At 40.7% G+C, this 18,164-nt stretch overlaps 1 protein-coding gene across 1 annotated transcript in view; it reads left to right on the plus strand.

Moving 5' to 3' along the window:
- The first annotated feature begins 3,937 nt into the window (after positions 1-3,937).
- The window catches only part of ctnnbl1 (catenin, beta like 1), a 70,770-nt gene continuing 56,543 nt past the window's right edge, over positions 3,938-18,164 (plus strand). Inside the window, exons 1-7 of the mRNA XM_078254377.1 lie at positions 3,938-4,104; positions 5,074-5,307; positions 7,028-7,134; positions 9,898-10,037; positions 10,753-10,850; positions 13,783-13,876; positions 18,028-18,119. Of these exons, the coding sequence (XP_078110503.1) occupies positions 4,075-4,104; positions 5,074-5,307; positions 7,028-7,134; positions 9,898-10,037; positions 10,753-10,850; positions 13,783-13,876; positions 18,028-18,119 (795 nt within the window). The 5' untranslated portion in view covers positions 3,938-4,074. The remainder of the gene's footprint in view (positions 4,105-5,073; positions 5,308-7,027; positions 7,135-9,897; positions 10,038-10,752; positions 10,851-13,782; positions 13,877-18,027; positions 18,120-18,164) is intronic.

An 18,164-nucleotide genomic window follows, 5' to 3' on the forward strand; every position in this document is an offset into this window, starting at 1 on the left:
AGTCTTTCAGGTTTCAGAGTTAACCCAAGGGTCACTAAAAAATTGGTGCAGCAGTGATAAAGGGCATTAGTTTAAAATGTAATGCTATTTTGACGTCATACAGTCTCAGAATGACTTGACCAAATAAAGTGACAACTTGGAAGGGCTTATGCTCTAATCAGCCGGTGGCTTGTGGTTTCCCCCTGGTATGGATCTACTGCCTTCATTAGCACTTCTCCATGTATACATTTCGTTGCAATAGGGAATTGTTATAAACCTTCATGGACAGACAAGAGGTTCCATATTAAACTAGGCAGAAAAAAGGAGTCAAGCGCCATTCAGAGGGTTTTAACTTTTCTCTGACGGAATAAATCTAGTTTTTTGTTAATTTAAACTTTTTTCCAAATCAAATGGTTACCTAGCGGGGGAGGTTGGTAGAGAGTTTATAGAGAGGCTTGTTGCTTGTTTATTTAAAGAATACAATTATACTTCATGGCCAACACAACTTATTGACTCTTCACTGTGAAAATCTAGATAAGTACTTTATCTTGATCTGTGTGTTGTTGGGTGACATGGCTCAAATGGGATTCATAACTCAAATCATATCTTATATTGCCTTATTTACACTGCATATTTTGGCATGACTCAACTCAGCCGACTTTTGGTACCAGGTGCTTTTCTCTATTTTGTTTTCCACTGCGGATAATACCCCCTCATTGATCCTCAGCTGATTGCCATAGTAACGCGTGTTAAACTGCTGTAACATCATCTTCAACGCGACACTGGCTGGATCCTTTCATCAGCTACCAAACAGAGGAACGTCTGGACTTTGTCAATTGTACGCCGTAGAGTATGATGTAGTTTTGCAGTCTGCCTTTATTTTATTTTATTTTTTTATCTGGGTCGAGTGAGCTCAGCTCGCTTGGAACTTTGACTGCGGTGGTACCAAAAAAAGGTAGCAGGTACTATCGACAACTTTTGCTAATCGAAAACCAAAAAAGAGCAAGTACCATGCAGAGGAAATGTGGCCTGGAGGAGAGAATATAATTTGATTGCACCACTTGACTTAGCGAGGGGAAATGATAAGTGCAATCGGTCCTCATCATCTCTCTCTGTCTGTCTTTTAATAATAGCATATCCACTCTGACTTTTGAGCACACTTATGTTGGCCTCCGCAGCATGATACAATCACACTGACCTCATGTGATTTAATGCAATCAGCCCTCACAGCTTGTGTGAAATTGTATTCTGTTTCAAAGGAAATGGGGTATGATTCTGTGGAAATGATCCTACAGCATCGCCCCAGAATAATTCTGCAGGGAAATGATGAGGCGATGTCATTAAGCAGACAGTTGTGTATGAAAAGCTTTTGGCTCCTTCAGGGATTGTGCAATGTGTTAATCATTGTGTAGAACAAAAAGGATTTGTAATAATGAAGGCTTCCATGCAGCTGCAGCAGAAGGGGGAAATTCATAGTTGATTTCTAGGTTGCTGGTTGACATGTTTATATGAAAATATACAATACTTTGTGTGTCCGTCTGCTATGTATTTCCCATGTTTACCATGTCTCTGGTCATGCAACTGTTTAGAAAGATGCTGAGGTTGATTTAGGTCGTGTAGAATCTGTCTCTGTTGATCCAGTTCGTTTGGTTGCTGCTTCTATGGCTGCAGCCGCTGGGTTTGTATTTCATATCTGTCAACCCGGCTGAGGTGTCAAAATGGGTAGTGGTGGCCTAAACAAAAACTGATGTCCCAGACCGGAATGGAAATTTCAAAGGAGAACACATTGGCTTTAGCATTGTTGTCAGAGAAATAAGTATAAGCATGTTTCCTTAATATCTTAAGACATCATGGTCATTTTATGATTTAATACAGTAAATATGTTACATATTTCTCCTTAACAACCACAATCCACCGTAAAATGATGACATGTATCTAGTTTTGTTTCAGATGCTCTTCTATACTTCTTAACAAATTTAATAATTTCAATTTATGATTGGACAAAGTTATTTTGAATCCAAATTAAGTTGTCAAAGTCATAAAAAAGAGCTCTCCCTGAGCTGCCTCCCTGTCTAGGATTTCCATATAAATTTCTCTTTTTACCCCTCTTGCTCCCTTTTATTCCATTCCACTCCGTTTCTCTCTCTCTTTCCTTTGATCAAGTGTTTTTTTCCCCTTGTGTTTTCTGGGATGTCAAGCTTGACTGTTTGGCAGTGGCCTTCCTTTTAAATTGTGTTTCTATTGCTCTACTGTCACAGATCACTGGCCAGAGACTGGAGTGGCAATGGAGGCTTCTACACCATGCACCACTCATACATTTCCCAATGATGCTCATTGAAAAGGTGATTTTCTGCCTGTCTGGAACAATAAGACAGCTTGGCACATAAAGCTCTCCTGAAATGAATACAGCAAAATTGAGCCCTTAAAACAAGGATTTTAATAATAATAATAATAATAATAATTAATTTATACTTTATTAATCCTGCAAGGGGAAATTACAATGTTTTCACTCTGTTGTTATTACACACAGGCCTGAATTACAGACACATGCTCAGTACCTATACATGCACTGAATGGAGAGATGTCAGAGTGAGGGGGCTGCCCATGGAAATGCGCCCCCGAGCAGTTGGGGGTTCGGTGCCTTGCTCAAGTGCACCTTGGCAGTGCCCAGGAGGTGAACTGGCACTTCTCCAACTACCAGTCCACCACCATACTTTGGTCCGTATGGGGACTTGAACCAGCAACCCAACTCCCTACTGACTGAGCTACTGCCACCCCATGTATGAGGTCTAATTTTAATTGTATCACTAAGGGGGTTTGTTTCAGGATTGACAAATTAGCTGATTTTGTTGCAGGAAAAACATTTTTTTGTCAGGTTGTCTTACTTTGAGCACAACTTGCTGTGTGAATCTAATTTATTTAAACTGCAGACACATTAAAAAGTATGAAAATACATAGAAATATGGCATTTCTGAGTGTTAACCAATAAAGAGATTGGACACAATAACATTGCACAACTGTACTGTACTGTATAATGCAGAACACAATAACCCAACAAACAATGGCCTCAAAAATGACCAAAGTATTTAATCAACACTTCTCTGACACAGTGTCAACAAAATCTGAACATTCTAAACTTCACAAAAGAAATAGTTATTACACAGCTATATTTGTATTATATTGCAGCCTACATTTATTACATTCCCCTTGTACTAACCCTTAGGCCTACAAGTATAAACATCCCTTCAGACAGTACACTTGTGAATATATACGTTTGTCAGAAAATAGTATGAATCCCTTTAACATATGAGGACCCTCTTCTCCCCTGCCTGCATGAGATACATCTGTGCACATCTGTTTTACCGGCTATGGTGACTTGACCCACTGACTGGTTTGTATAACATTGAATTACTATTGTAAACAAATGCAAATGTGAGCTTTGTTGTTGTCCATACTCGTGTGCCTCCTTGTGTCACAGACCAAGATTTGAGTTGTGACAGCTGGTATCCTCTGAGGCAAAATTGGACTGGAAAATCTGAATCCAGTCTGCCTCACTAGAAAGAAAGCCCAAATTAACTACATTGTATTTGTTTACAAATATGTTTGTGTCTTGTTTTCTTTCTGTTTTATGGTCATTTTAAGAATGTCACTTTTGTGAAGCACTTTGTGACCTTGCTCTGTGAAAGGTGCTATACTAAATAAACTTTATTTACTTAATTAGGCTACTTAACTTTCCTACACATATTTCAGGATAAGTACATTTCTGATTTGAAATCTTGCTGAAGCACCTCTGTGCATATGTTGTAACATTTTTATTAAAATGTAAAGGATGAAAAGATGAAATCATTATTAGGTGGATCACTTGATGTTTTTTTTTTTTCTAGCTTTACAAAAATAAGTTAATGGTTTATAAATAGTGATCAAAAATGTACGGCAGTATCTTGCGACAACAGGGAACCTAACTGGTTTACGGCAAGCATGTGCATGGTGGAAGTCTTGTTGTTATCTGTATCGCAAACTGCTCTAGTGTACGCTCTGATTTACTTCCTAAGCTTGAGCAAAACATTCTCACGTTTAGGTTTTTAACCCGGAGACATGGATGTTGGAGAGCTCCTAAATTATCAGGTAACGTTCGACATCTTATTCCGCTCAGCAATGTTGGAGAACTCTTAACTTGTCTCATTCTTGGTTTATAGCATTGCTAGCAGTTAACGTTACTGGTGGCTGTTAGCGGGCTTTAGTTAGTCTCGTTATTTCCTTTGTTGTGTCTGTATACGTCAGTTAGTTAACCGCCGGTGAATTGCATAACGTTACATTTGTGTAGCGCTGCATGGCACGAGACCAAAGTAACTCTAGTTTTTCGTTTATCGATAAATAACGTTAGCAGTTAGCGTGCTAGCCGGACAGTTTGCTAGCTAGCTAAGTTGTGTGGCAGCAAATAATGAATAGAGAGGCTACGACACTAAGTTACACTGGTGCTAGCTATAATTGCCTAAGCTAGGTTTACATACAAAATCATAAGACAAACACGTAAAGTTATGCATTTGTACACTGTCTGGGGGGGGTCAGTTAGGTTAATTGGTGCAGTTTTGTTTATTAGCTAACGTACTAGACACACTTCACATCAAATGATTCATTGAAAAGGTTCGGATGCATTTTCCTTCGTGTTTGTTTCTGTCTTGTCAGGTTCATGGAGATACTTGTGGCATATAACGATGCATCTTATTACTTATCTTGAATCAGTTATTATGCATGTAATGTTTAGTTTAGTTTATTTTATTAGCTAGTTTATAATGTCGTGGACAGTTCCCTTTAACTGTACAGCAAATGGAGCAGCTTTAGCTAGTCCCCGGCCTGTCAATAAACATCCTATAATACAATGGTTGTAAAATTTAAATAATATAGATTACATTACATATATAATTGTTAGACAGACTACCTGTCTACTTTTAAGTTTCACATAATTTTACATGAGCTACACCTTAGTCATTTCAAGACCTCACAACATCCCTCTATATACATTATATACTTTTCCAAACAGACCAAATTCCTGTGTACAATCATTTAATTTCAACATCTCCTTTCTTCTCGCAGCCTGATAGAGGAGCAAAGCGTCCCAGGGAGGAGGATGGAGGGGCAGCGGGCAGAGACGAGGACTCCAGAGGAGGGAAGCAGCAGAAAGGGCTAAGTGCCAGGGAGTTGGCCAGATACCGGGAAGCAGGAGTAGGACTGGAAGGAGGGGGTGACATGAGGGAGACTGAGGAGCTGGCGTTGGACAAGAAGAAGATCCTGGAGAAACTGATGGACCAGGATGAAGAAGAACCTGAGGTGGGTTCAATTTATGTATATACTTATACTGTATATACTTATTGTATAGAATTGTTACATATGTTTTAAAAATAAATAAATAATAATATCTCAAGCCTTTATTTGCAAATGTCTTCCTCTCTTATCCATAGTTGTAAACAACAGTGTATTTCACCATTGAAGAGCAGCACAATTTGTTACAGGAATTACTTGTCGCTGTCAACTCACAGAAAATAAACATGCGCACACACTATTGACATTATTTTCACTCAGATTATGTCTCAGCAAGATACTTATTGCTGTCACCTATAAATAGCAGTTATACTATTATAACCACTTTTATGATGTCTCTGCAGGTGTTGTTCTACAACATTGTGTTGTTGATATTGTTGACATTGTCAAAAATTTCAAATTCATTAGTGAGGAAATATCACCATATCTAATGCAGCACTGGGCTACTTGTCCGCACCATGATGTAGGAATATGTTAGCAATAGAGATGTTCCGATACAATTTTTTTCCTTCCCAATACCAATTTTGATACCTCAACTCTTGTATCTGCCAATAACAAGTACCAATCCGATACCTGTGTGTTTTGCTATCATTGTTGTTTGGCCTGGCTCAGGTTAAACCCTTTTGTGAAACATTAAAACCTAAACATACAGAGAATGAATGCCATAGCACGTTATGTTATTATCTAGTGCGGGGCTTTTCAGACATGACTACCACAAATACTGATAAAAGCAAATAGTTATGTTATTCTCCAGTGTCTCTCCGACCTCATTTCAGCTAATTAGTGTTTACTTTATATGTCGTCTTGGCAGATTTGTGTCCATTTTGACGGATAAACGCACAATTGCAGGTTAATAAAAAAAAACAACCAATGTAACAGACAGGAATTAGGGGTGGGGGAAAAAATCGATAAAGCATATGATGGCGATATCTTCTGTGGCAATACTGTATCAATACACAGATTATTATTAAGTGTCGATCTATTATATATGTGTTGGGCAGTTTGTCTGCTTGACAATCCCATTTTGCAGCGATAAAATTGAAGTGAGATTAACAGATAAAACAGATGTTGACAACGTTTCCTTTTGGGGACATCATTTGAAATTGGGAAAAATTTTGAAGTTGGAAAAAAGATAATAAATTGCAATATATGTTTATGTCTGCCTCTGGTGATTCCCACCCTTAACATAAATACCTTTCGACTGTTTTCTTGTGTGATAGTGAAAACGTCATGGAAGATTCATGACAAACGTCTGTACCAGGAAAGTTCCACTGTGGTTGTTTCTGGGGGGAAAAGAACCCGTTGTCAGTACCAGTGTTGCCATATTATTTATACCATTAGAAAACTGAACATTTATTATCGTGTTCTCATTATCAGAGACTGCAGCCTTTTCAAGTATTCACTGTGTCAAGAGTTACTCAGAGCAAAGTGCTGCACTTTTCCATAATGTCAGACAATTGTAACTTCCTAACCTGTCATTATCTGTCCCAACACTTTACAGGCTTTTAAGCCATCAGCAGGTCAAACACATTCCCTTTCCAGTGAAAACCTCTCACATTCACCCTGATTGTAGGAAACGTCTGGCTATTCCGCTCCACCCACATAATTAGGGTGACCCTGATGTCCCTTTATTGCAGCAGTTGCCTCAATTAAAGCACTTTTTCTTTCTTTCTCTCTGTCTTCCCATAAATATTTTCCTCTCTTCTCTCTCCTTCCCCTAATCAAACAGGCAGAGCCAGTGGATGAGAGTTCAGTGAAGAAAATGATCCTGACCTTTGAGAAAAGGTCGTACAAAAATCAGGAACTAAGGATTAAGTTTCCGGACAACCCAGAGAAGTAAGTCCGTTACTGACAGTTCACAACGTTTTGCTGAGGATTTCATTATAACTCATGCTAATAAATGACATACTCTATGTGAATTAAGCCAGCTTTTCTTGTGGACGTACCAATGTTTATTACAGTTTTTCTCAAATGCTTAAACACATTTCTGGTAAATTTATACTGTGTGTCTTATAGGGCTGCAACGATTAGTCGACATAATCGACGACGTTGATTATAAATATTTGTGGACACATAATTTCATTCACGTGTTATTCAAGATATGTTCTTAAGGGGCAGGGCTCCAGACTGCGACCAAATGTCCATTTTTTTGCGAGTAATTTTTAAAACTACTCGCACTTGTGCGACCTGCAAACCTTTTTTTATTTTATGTTGAAAAGGAGGAGAGAGCGAGTCTGCCAGACTTGCTCGATGGTGTTTTAAGCCCCCCACCGTCGACTTCAAGGCCCCTAACCCTAGTACCTTCCATGCAGCGCTGCCTGGAAGACGACGTTGGGGGCTTAAAACACCAAACACCGCCAGAGTTGGCCAATGTGTGTAAGAGGGTCGGTGAGTGATTAGTTACTGGGTGAGTAGGTAACGTCATCTATACTCGCGTCTCGCCTTCGTAGCGTCACCCTCATTCGCAGATTCTGTCGCACAGCGCTGTTGTTACCATATTTCTGTGAAAATCATGATGTTGCAGTCCATAATACATTTACGAGTGGTGATCTGCTGCCGAGGCTCATCCATTTTCTTTGCTGAAGACCGTACATTGGCGAGGAAAATGCTGCGAAGTGATAGCCGACAAGGAGTTAACCTTAGCCTAATGTTGGCCCTCGTCTTTGTTTACGGTCTTAACCCCGCTCGCCTGCACTTCCGGTCGGCGAAGCTATGTTGATAGACCTCGGCAGCGTATTCGGTCTCGTCACAAAATCGACGGCCACATTTGCCACACGCTGCGGTACCGCTCCCTCACTTGGGCGTGAGAGGTTACGTCAGAGATGCGAAGACAGGAGACCGCTTTTATGAGGAAAAAAAAAATTACCATTATAGGCTGCTAAATATATAGATCTTACGTAGAAACAAATAGTGCTTGTGTGAGTGTCGTGAGCTCATCTTTCTCTGGCTCCCGCATCACTCAATATTTCCCACACTGGCTGTTAGTTAGATACCCCCTTTCCATGGAACTGTAATTACATAGATATTGCTATTTCAGTGTAAACAAAATGTTTTTGCTATGGGATGTAGCAACCCAGGGGACTTGAGAGCCAGATTCACAATGAAAATAGGAGTCTCAGAGACATTTAGCTTTAACATAAAGTGTTCTTTAATAACTTAGTCAGGAAAAGGCTAGTGGGACAAACTTTAACCCAGGATTCTTCCCGTCCGGGGTCAGTCTTCAGGCAGGTGGTGTCCTGTGGAGGTTTAAAGCAGAGCGAGAGGTCAGTCCTTTTCCCAGCCAATCTCCTTACTGAGCAACAAAACTCCTGCAGTGTTGCTTCTCTGGTCCTTTTGTTCCTCACTCTCTCCCATGCCGCCTTTGGCTGGCTCTCTTAATGCCTTCCCCTGATTACCTGATGGGCTGCAGGTGTGACCAGTGCCAAGTGGCTGCAGCACTTGCACAGGCAGATAGACTCCCTCTATCACCTCCCCCAATCTGAGCCTATGGACCCGCCCCCTGTGCCCGATTGGCTGGCTTGTTTCCCCTGGTTTGCTACAGGGAACTGAAGTTATGTTAATGCCGCGTTCTGTACCTCGGAACTCGGAAGCCGGAGCTGGGAATGACGTCATACCCGAGTTGAATGCGTTCTATTTAAAAGTCGGATTTAAAAGTTTTTTGTGCACGCAAACAGCATAACAACATGTCCACAGATAGAAGTTGGACATGTGCCATGGCCTGTGTGAACGACACAAGACAAAAGTGCTTATAACTTTATGTTGCTGCAGCTTTCACAACTGTTGATACGGGGGGCAGCCATGTTGGATTTTGAACTCGGGCTACTGCGAGGTTGTCCGAGTTCCGAGCTCGTAAATCCGAGGTCAGGGGGCGTGTTTCCGACTTTGACCTCGTTAAAACCGAGTTCCGAGTGAGCCCCGATCTATACTTCCACTCATCTCTTATACTTTCTTTCTTGGGCCCCCTCTTTTCTCCAGCACAGGGAGTGTTCTTCACCTTCACACAACACACGCCAGGGTCGATGCCACTGTACTGTGTCTTGTTGTCATTTGCTCTCACGCGAAGTGGTACATTCTGCTCCTGTTTCACTTATTATTACTCTATTATTATGTACTTTGCTCAAGGCCACTGTGACCCTAACTATCTTATATTTACCGCTTAAGCTAAATCATCTGTGCGTCAGAGTTTCCTTTGTTTGGGGAATCACCGTCTCTGTGACAGCACACAACTCTGTGCAATAAGCATACACCATAACACACTTGGTCTCTTACGGAAACTTTTTACATTCTTATTTATCTGCAACTAGTAAGAACATTATTCTACAGTGTACAGACTTGAGCAGGTGAGGTAAATCATGCACTGGAGCCCGGTACAGGAGCGCCGCCCAAAGGAAGCAGAGATCGAGGGCGTGACAAAAATAATCGTTGACTAATTGACTAATCGGGAAAAAAAAATCAACAGATTAGTCGACTACCAAAATAATCATTAGTTTGCAGCCCTAGTGTCTTACTATCACCAAAATGAAATAATAACCAAATAGCTCTACTGCACCAAATGGTTTAAAATGAATGGTAACCAAGATGTCTTGCTCCTTAAACCAGGTTCATGGAGTCGGAGCTGGATCTGAATGACATCATCCAGGAAATGCACGTGATCGCCACAATGCCAGACCTCTACCACCTGCTGGTGGAGCTTAATTCCGTCCACTCACTGCTGGGCCTCCTCAGTCATGAAAACACAGATATCCTTTCAGTTATGGATGGATTCAGACAGTCCGTCAATTTTGATCAATTCATAAAGAGTTTGGTATTACACATTGGTCTTCAAAGAAATAGGTCTGGTGATGTTCTATTCTTTTTCTTGTCAACAAATCCTATGAGAGACCAACAATGACTACAAAGTAGTGCCTGTGCAGCCGAAGTCTGAAATGGCGTACAGTGTTTTCCCAAGCTTTGTGGAAGACTTAGGTGCGCATATTTGGCGGGGGGGATTTAGGCATCCTTCCTCAAAATGTTATGTTTTTCAATAAAAAAAAGAGCACTTTCCCCATACATTTTGTGTCTCTTTGGGGGATTTTTTTTTTTTGTGGGTTTTTGCATCTTTTTGTAGTCGTGTTGTCTTTTTTTTGTCATTTGTGTTTCCTGTGGGGTTGTTTTGGGTCTCTTTTGTAGTCAGTTTGTGTCCCTTTTTGTGATAGTTTTGCATCATTTTGTCTAAAACATTGGAAAAGCTAGAGCAGATAATAAATATAACGCAAAAAGCTTAAAGACTAAACTTGCTAAAGAAGTCCATTGGGGACAAACTACAAGTATTAATGCTGCACCCAAACTATGTAATTGCAGGGGAATACCCTGGCGTATTAATCTTTGCCAGCGATTTTTGATCCTTTTCCATTTTAATGGAAAGCCGGTGGAGTACTCTTCCAACACAAGCTTATTGTCCTTAGCCTGAACCACATGTTGCCATAGCAGTGGTGGACCTGCTGCAGGAGCTGACAGATATCGACACACTCCAAGAGAGCGAGGAGGGAGCTGAGGTACTCATAGATGCTCTGGTGAGTTCAGGATTTACATCATTCTTTGATGGTATTGATGAGGCAGCTAATTTGTGTAGTCAATATTAAAGTTTCTGGCCTCTGGCATCCAAACCAGACAGAAAGGATTGATTAACGGTATTAATCAATCAAGGCCAGTGTCTGTCAGTTTTTGATATATTGATTGATGTTATATAATCATTGTTTTCCATCTGCCGAAGAGATCACTAACAGATTATTAAATGGAGAATTATGTTAAATAAAAAAACGAATTGTTAAACTTTTGGAACCTACTGTAACTTAACTAACTTTGTGCTTTCTGTCATGGTTAAATTCTTATTAATACATTTAAGCTATATACCAGTGCGAGTTGTTGTGGCAATAGATGGTGAAATAGATTTGAGATTTTACAAAGTGACAAGAACATGGTCAAAGGGAGAAAAAAGTATTTTAAAGTGTAATGTCAACCATCTAGTTCTAGCATCTCCTCTAACACTTTTTAGTTATCTATCTTTTGCTCCAGCTGTGTCTGTTGGCATCAGCTCTTTTTGACATATTCTCTATCTGTCTCGCCTCTCTGTACTTTTAGCCCTCTTGGTTTGTTTTTTTTGTCGATGTTGTGCTGTCTATGAACCAGGGATGATTTTTGATACCCCATTATGTGTGCTGACATTTAGAGTGACACAGACAAAGGTCAAACTACAACAATGTGCTGATATTCCTGTAATGGAGGACAGAACTGTGTGCAGCGGCTCCTTCGCGGCCGACACTATGACACTTCATTAAAGAATCTGTTGGCTTGAACGTGGACATTTTTTGAGCCAGGCTGCATCCCAGTGGCATTCATCAGGGCAGTTGTTTCTCGCTACAATGAATGATCGTTTTACCTGATGTTTCAAGGGTCTTTGAGCTGTCTAATTACATATTTTATTCTTTCATTCAGTAGTTAAGTGAAAGAGACATTACAGTGAGGCACACAGTAATATATATGAATTTGAAATATAATGATTTGTATGTTATGTGACACATTATTTAACCACAACCAATAACCTGTATAATAATGGCTGGCTTTTGTTTAAGACCGAGCAGAGCGTTGTCAGAGCTGAGAAAATGTCAGCCTTTTAGTTTAGCACTCATGACCTGGACTGAACGACGCAGTAAAGAGGAGGCATAATGTATTGCTGTGTAGGCAGTTGCTTGCTCCAAACCACAGCACTCCTTTATTTGTCACCAGTTCCAAAAACCCATCCGTACACAGCTCTCTTGTTGGATTGTTTAACCTAAATGTGCTTGAGGATGCAAACAAAACTCTACTCTATTTGCTTTTCCATTTCAGTATAATATGGTGTTAGTTGAAATAATGTAATGTCATGTTCTACTGAAAAGATGGAATAATGGCTTAAGAACACATCTTTCTGAGCACACCATGAGGTTTTTTTTCTTTTTGTTAATTAGTTGGCTGGTTAGTATCTTGACAGGAACAATTGTAAGGACAGTTGGATGAATGTCAAATCCCCCTGACTGTGTGTGTGTGTGTGAATTTGCCTGTGATGTGATAGTGGGCGAGACAGTAGCTCAGGTGGCTCTGCAGCGCTCACAGGATAAAGGCATTATATAAATGCAGTCCATTTACCATGCAATGGAGCGCCACCACACTCTTCTTTACAGCTGCTTCCAAGGGAAACGGTTTCAGGGCAGCAGGGCTTGGTTGAATCCATTTCTCTCTCCTCTTTGCTGTAAGCTCCAGCTCCTCTGTCCTTGTTGCCTGAAGGCCAGGTGTTATCCTTGATAAGATGAATCAAAATGATCCACAACGGTCTCTTGTGGCTCATAAATCTGTGTCGACTTATTCAGCCAGTCGGCACCCCGCAAGCTCCGTTTGGCTATGAGTCTCCAATCTTGACTTGACTGATAACACTTGGACATGTTCGGAGAAGCTCAGTCAGGAACCAAGTTTCTTCTGCCAAGACTGAGGCTTAAAAGTGAACATTCACTTTACCATCCCTGCCTCTGCATTATTTTCTCTTTGTGAAATGAGCTCGTCTGTTTTCTTCTCAATCATCACATAATGTTGCAAAATATAAAGATATGTATTCATACTTCCAACACATTGGAAACCGTTGAAAGTGGAGAGACTTGAAAAGTGTTCTGTTCTTCTTTTAAAATGATAATAATAAAAAAGGTTGTATTAATCCATATGCCCAACTCCAACATACTTCATATTACACAGTAGTCATGATGAGCTGGGGAAACATGTTTGTGTGTTGAGTGAGGCCATGTATATTTCATTTTAATGCAAGATGAGCTTTGTAAGTGCAAAAATGTGTTACTGATTGTTACTTAGAGCTGGGTATCGTTAAAAAAAAGAAAAGAAAAAGTACCTTTTTTAAAGTGGTCATACCAATGCCAATAGAGTACTACATTTAATTTAAAAATATTCTACTTCATTTGATAGCCATCATGTGAATGGTAGCATTCGGTTGCGTAAAATGCCACCACCACTCCTCCCCATCCACATGATTTTTATTAGATGCCACAGGCGTGTGGTGTAGCCATATTTTCTAACATTTTAGTAGCATTTTGGCAAGCTGAACTGCCAAATCTGTCAAATACGCCACACTCAATTTTACCACACCACAGACTGTATGGGTTGTAGCTGCTGGGGTAGTGGGCCAATCACACAGTGCATTCAAAAATGAAACGCTTTTGGTGATTGTCTGCGAGCAAAACTATAAAAATATCAAGTAGGCCTACCGCTACCCAGCCCTAGTGCTGTCACTAATCAATAAACAAATCTATTTGGTGTAACGAAAATTCTGTCAGGGAAACTCTGAGAAGGTTTATAGCACTTATGTAGAGGAATGAAGTGTTTCATCCTTGATGAACTTGGATTTGCCTCTGGGTGTGGTAACAATGTGTCAGAACCCTGAACTTGATCTTTCTGTGTTTGTAGTTGGAGGGTCAGGTGGTGGCCTTGCTGGTGCAGAATATGGAGCGGCTGGATGAACAGGTGAAGGAGGAGGCTGATGGCATCTATAACACACTGGGTAAGGAGATGTACTCCAAGGCCTTGACAAATGTCGCTGTTTGTCCTGAAGCAAGCTGCCATCAACATAAACAGACAATTGTATTTTAGTTAATGTTGGTTGAGTTTATGATTTCATCACCCCAAAAACTCTTTGCCATATACTGGACTCATAGTAGACATAATATAAGCAACACTCCATAATGTCATATCATGTCTTTGTAAGTTACGTAGTATATACACAGGTGCTGGTCATATAATTAGAATATCATGAAAAAGTTGATTTATTTCAGTAATTCCATTCAAAAAGTTTGTATATTATATTCATCACACACAGAGTGAGATATTTCAAATGTTCATTTCTTTTAATTGTGATGATTATAACTGACAACTAATGAAAATCCCAAATTCAGTATCTCCGAAAATTAGAATATTACTTAAGACCAATACAAAAAAGGATTTTTTTTTAGAAATGTTGGCCAACTGAAAAGTATGAACATGAAAAGTATGAGCATGTACAGCACTCAATACTTAGTTGGAGCTCCTTTTGCCTGAATTACTGCAGCAATGCGGCGTGGAGTCTCCAGTCTCCAGTGGAGTCGATCAGTCTGTGGCACTGCTCAGGTGTTATGAGAGCCCAGGTTGCTCTGATAGTGGCCTGCAGCTCTTCTGCATTGTTGGGTCTGGCGCATCGCATCATCCTCTTCACAATACCCCATAGATTTTCTATAGGGTTAAGGTCAGGCAAGTTTGCCGGCCAATTAAGAACAGGGATACCATGGTCCTTAAACCAGGTACTGGTAGCTTTGGCACTGTGTGCAGGTGCCAAGTCCTGTTGGAAAATGAAATCTGCATCTCCATAAAGTTGGTCAGCAGCAAGAAGCATGAAGTGCTCTAAAACTTCCTGGTAGACGGCTGCGTTGACCCTGGACCTCAGAAAACACAGTGGACCAACACCAGCAGATGACATGGCACCCCAAACCATCACAGACTATGGAAACTTTACACTGGACTTCAAGCAACGTGGATTCTGTGCCTCTCCTCTCTTCCTCCAGACTCTGGGACCTTGATTTCCAAAGGAAATGCAAAATTGACTTTCATCAGAGAAAATAACTTTGGACCACTCAGCAGCAGTCCAGTCCTTTTTGTCTTTAGCCCAGGTGAGACGCTTCCGATGCTGTGTCTTGTTCAAGAGTGGCTTGACACAAGGAATGCGACAGCTGAAACCCATGTCTTACATACGTCTGTGCGTGGTGGTTCTTGAAGCACTGACTCCAGCTGCAGTCCACTCTTTGTGAATCTCCCCCACATTTTTGAATGGGTTTTGTTTCACCATCCTCTCCAGAGTGCGGTTATCCCTATTGCTTGTACACTTTTTTTACCACATCTTTTCCTTCCCTTCGCCTCTCTATTAATGTGCTTGGACACAGAGCTCTGTGAACAGCCAGCCTCTTTAGCAATGACCTTTTGTGTCTTGCCCTCCTTGTGCAAGGTGTCAATGGTCGTCTTTTGGACAGCTGTCAAGTCAGCAGTCTTCCCCATGATTGTGTAGCCTACAGAACTAGACTGAGAGACCATTTAAAGGCCTTTGCAGGTTTTTTGAGGTAATTAGCTGATTAGAGTGTGACACCAGGTGTCTTCAATATTGAACCTTGTCACAATATTTTAATTTTCTGAGATACTGAATTTGGGGTTTTCATCAGTTGTCCGTTATAATCATCAAAATTAAAAGAAATAAACACTTGAAATATATCAGTCTGTGTGGAATGAATGTATACATTATACAAGTTTCACTTTCTGAATGGAATTACTGAAATAAATCAACTTTTTCATGATATTCTAATTATATGACCAGCGTCTGTCTTGTCTTGTCTGTCTGTGTCCGATACTACCAAACAGTGTCTTTGTCCAGAAACTTAAGGGTGTAGGTGACCACAGTTTTGGTAGATAGATTTACTGAAATAGTTAGACAGACACAGAGCTACAGACATTCCACTGTCACCTGCCCAATGTATGCAAAAATACTGATCTGAATCAAACCGCTGAAAACTTGCATACTGTGTTCAAACATTCATCGTGTTTTGAACTGTATCCTAGACCAGTTAAACTGACTAACAAAGCAGATGCCAGGAATGAAATATGTAGACTGTTGCTGTCCTTTTGTTTCTCATATTTTTGCAGGGTTGAAAAGTATATGAAGTTTAGTCGGTGTAGAAAAAAACAAAGCATCACAGTAGTTTTGTGTCTGTTCTGTGTTGGCCATCAAAGAATACAAGTACAAATCAACAATAGTATTACAATATTTGAATATTCAGAGTAAGAATAATTAATCACCACTGTGTTGTTTAGTGCTGAAACATGACAAGCCCTTCCATAGGGAGGTATGCCTTGAAGGTGTGTATGAGCCAGTGTTAGAGCTTTATGCAGTACAGTGACAGGAAGTCCAGCTGGACTTGGGTTAGGGCGTAGACTAACTTTATTTGTATTCTTTAAGCTTTAACAGCATGTTCCCCTGCTGCCAAGTGTCCTAGACTTTTTCAGTGACAGCGAAAGAAAGCCGTCAGTGTCTCGCTTAAATGTTTGGGCGAAGAGGAAGCACTTTCAAAACAGTTTTTTGTAATCCGAGGTATAAACTCTTAGTTATGGAGAGTCAAAATCGGGGTTGGTGGCATTAAATGTAGGCATGAGGGCGAGGATATTGCATGGGCCAACAGATCGTTTGATAACTCATGGTCTCTGTATTTAGCCTCACATGAATCAGACTTTTCTGCCTCTCAGCTCTTTTTGTGTTGAATGAGTCCACTGAGATGCTTTTTTGATTTCTTTTTTCTTGCCAAATTGAGGCCGAGTGTCAGGAGGGCTGTTTAGGTGTGTGTATTTGGCTTTGTGTGCGAGTGTGGGTTATTTCGAGGGAGCAGTGCCTGTGTGTCTTCTATTCACGTTTGTGTGTGTGTGTTTTATGTTATCAAGGGAGCTCTCCAAGCTTGAATAAGCCTTTTGTCTGCCTTGGCTGCTCTTTTCTGAGCCTGCTGTTCACCAGGATGCTGTCTGTCTGCTCTGTTTGAATTACTGATAAAGGCCCTCCCTCTCTCTCCCTCAGCACCCTCCCTCTCCATCCAGTTCTGTCATCTGCTGCCCCTCTCTCCAGTTGTTGCTATTTTGTAATTTTGTTTGTCTTATGTCCTTTTTGTTCTCTCCCAACTCTTTTTACCATGTTTGTTGTGCTCTTGTTATGTTCCCTCATTCCCTCAGCTGTCCATCCCTCATCTTTGACTTTGTCCTCCCACCCCTTTGCCCCCCTTCTGCTTTTCCTCTCCCTTTATTTGCCTCCCCTCCATTCCCCTTAGTTTTCCTCTTCTCCCTCCATTCATCACCACCCCATAATCTCTTTCTCTCTCTGTCCCCTTTTGCTACAGTCTGCTCTGATAGAGATATCATGTGGCAGAGGCAGATTTCTAATATTGGAAGTAGCTGGGAGAGAACCCAGATGATTCTATAAAAAGCTGACTTGTATTTCACTTTCCTTCAAAATGTAGAGTTAACATTGATTATAGACTACACGAAAGTGGTATTATGTACCAAGTCAGACACACTAATATAAAGAAAGCATGAGCCTTAAACTGTATTTTTCTTCTGATAAGTCTGCTTTTGGGTAATTTACAAATGTCACTTCAACCTGTCATTTGACTTTCCCCTCTGGATCAATCAGTGCGTCACTCATGCTGAAAATGCCCTAACATCCAACCACCTGTGTTTAAGTTGAGATATCATGTGTGACAGCCTGAGACTAATGTACAGTCTTAGTCTGACACCAAATCAGTAGTGTGTTTGCACGACTCCGTTTCCTGCCCAATACCTCAACTGAATGCATTTGCTGATACTAATCCATTATCAGTGCTTTCCCAGACATTGAGTAAGGAACTGTATTAGGGATTAGTCATGTCTTCCTGATAACCTGTCCACTTAGGAGATCAGTATCGGTAGCAGAATCGATCCACCGTTTTAGGTTAGTGCATCCCAACTTATTTGATCTCTGTCAGGAAATCAAGGTGTCGGCAACAGCGCTGTCCCTGGAGCCAGTAAGTTTCTAGTGACTTGCTTGATACTTTAGCAGGGCAGACACCAAACGTGAAGGCTGAAATTTTGATCTTTTTGATATTCCATCTTCTGCAGCTATCGTAGAAAATATGGCAGAGTTCAGACCAGGCCTGTGCACCGAGGCAGCTCAGCAGGGACTCATGCAGTGGCTGCTCAAGAGAATCAAGGTGAGAATGCGGCAGAGTATTGGATAAAGTTATTTTTAGAGCTGC

Source organism: Sander vitreus, chromosome 7 (genome assembly GCF_031162955.1).
Source record: "Sander vitreus isolate 19-12246 chromosome 7, sanVit1, whole genome shotgun sequence".
In the NCBI taxonomy this organism is placed as follows: domain Eukaryota; kingdom Metazoa; phylum Chordata; class Actinopteri; order Perciformes; family Percidae; genus Sander; species Sander vitreus.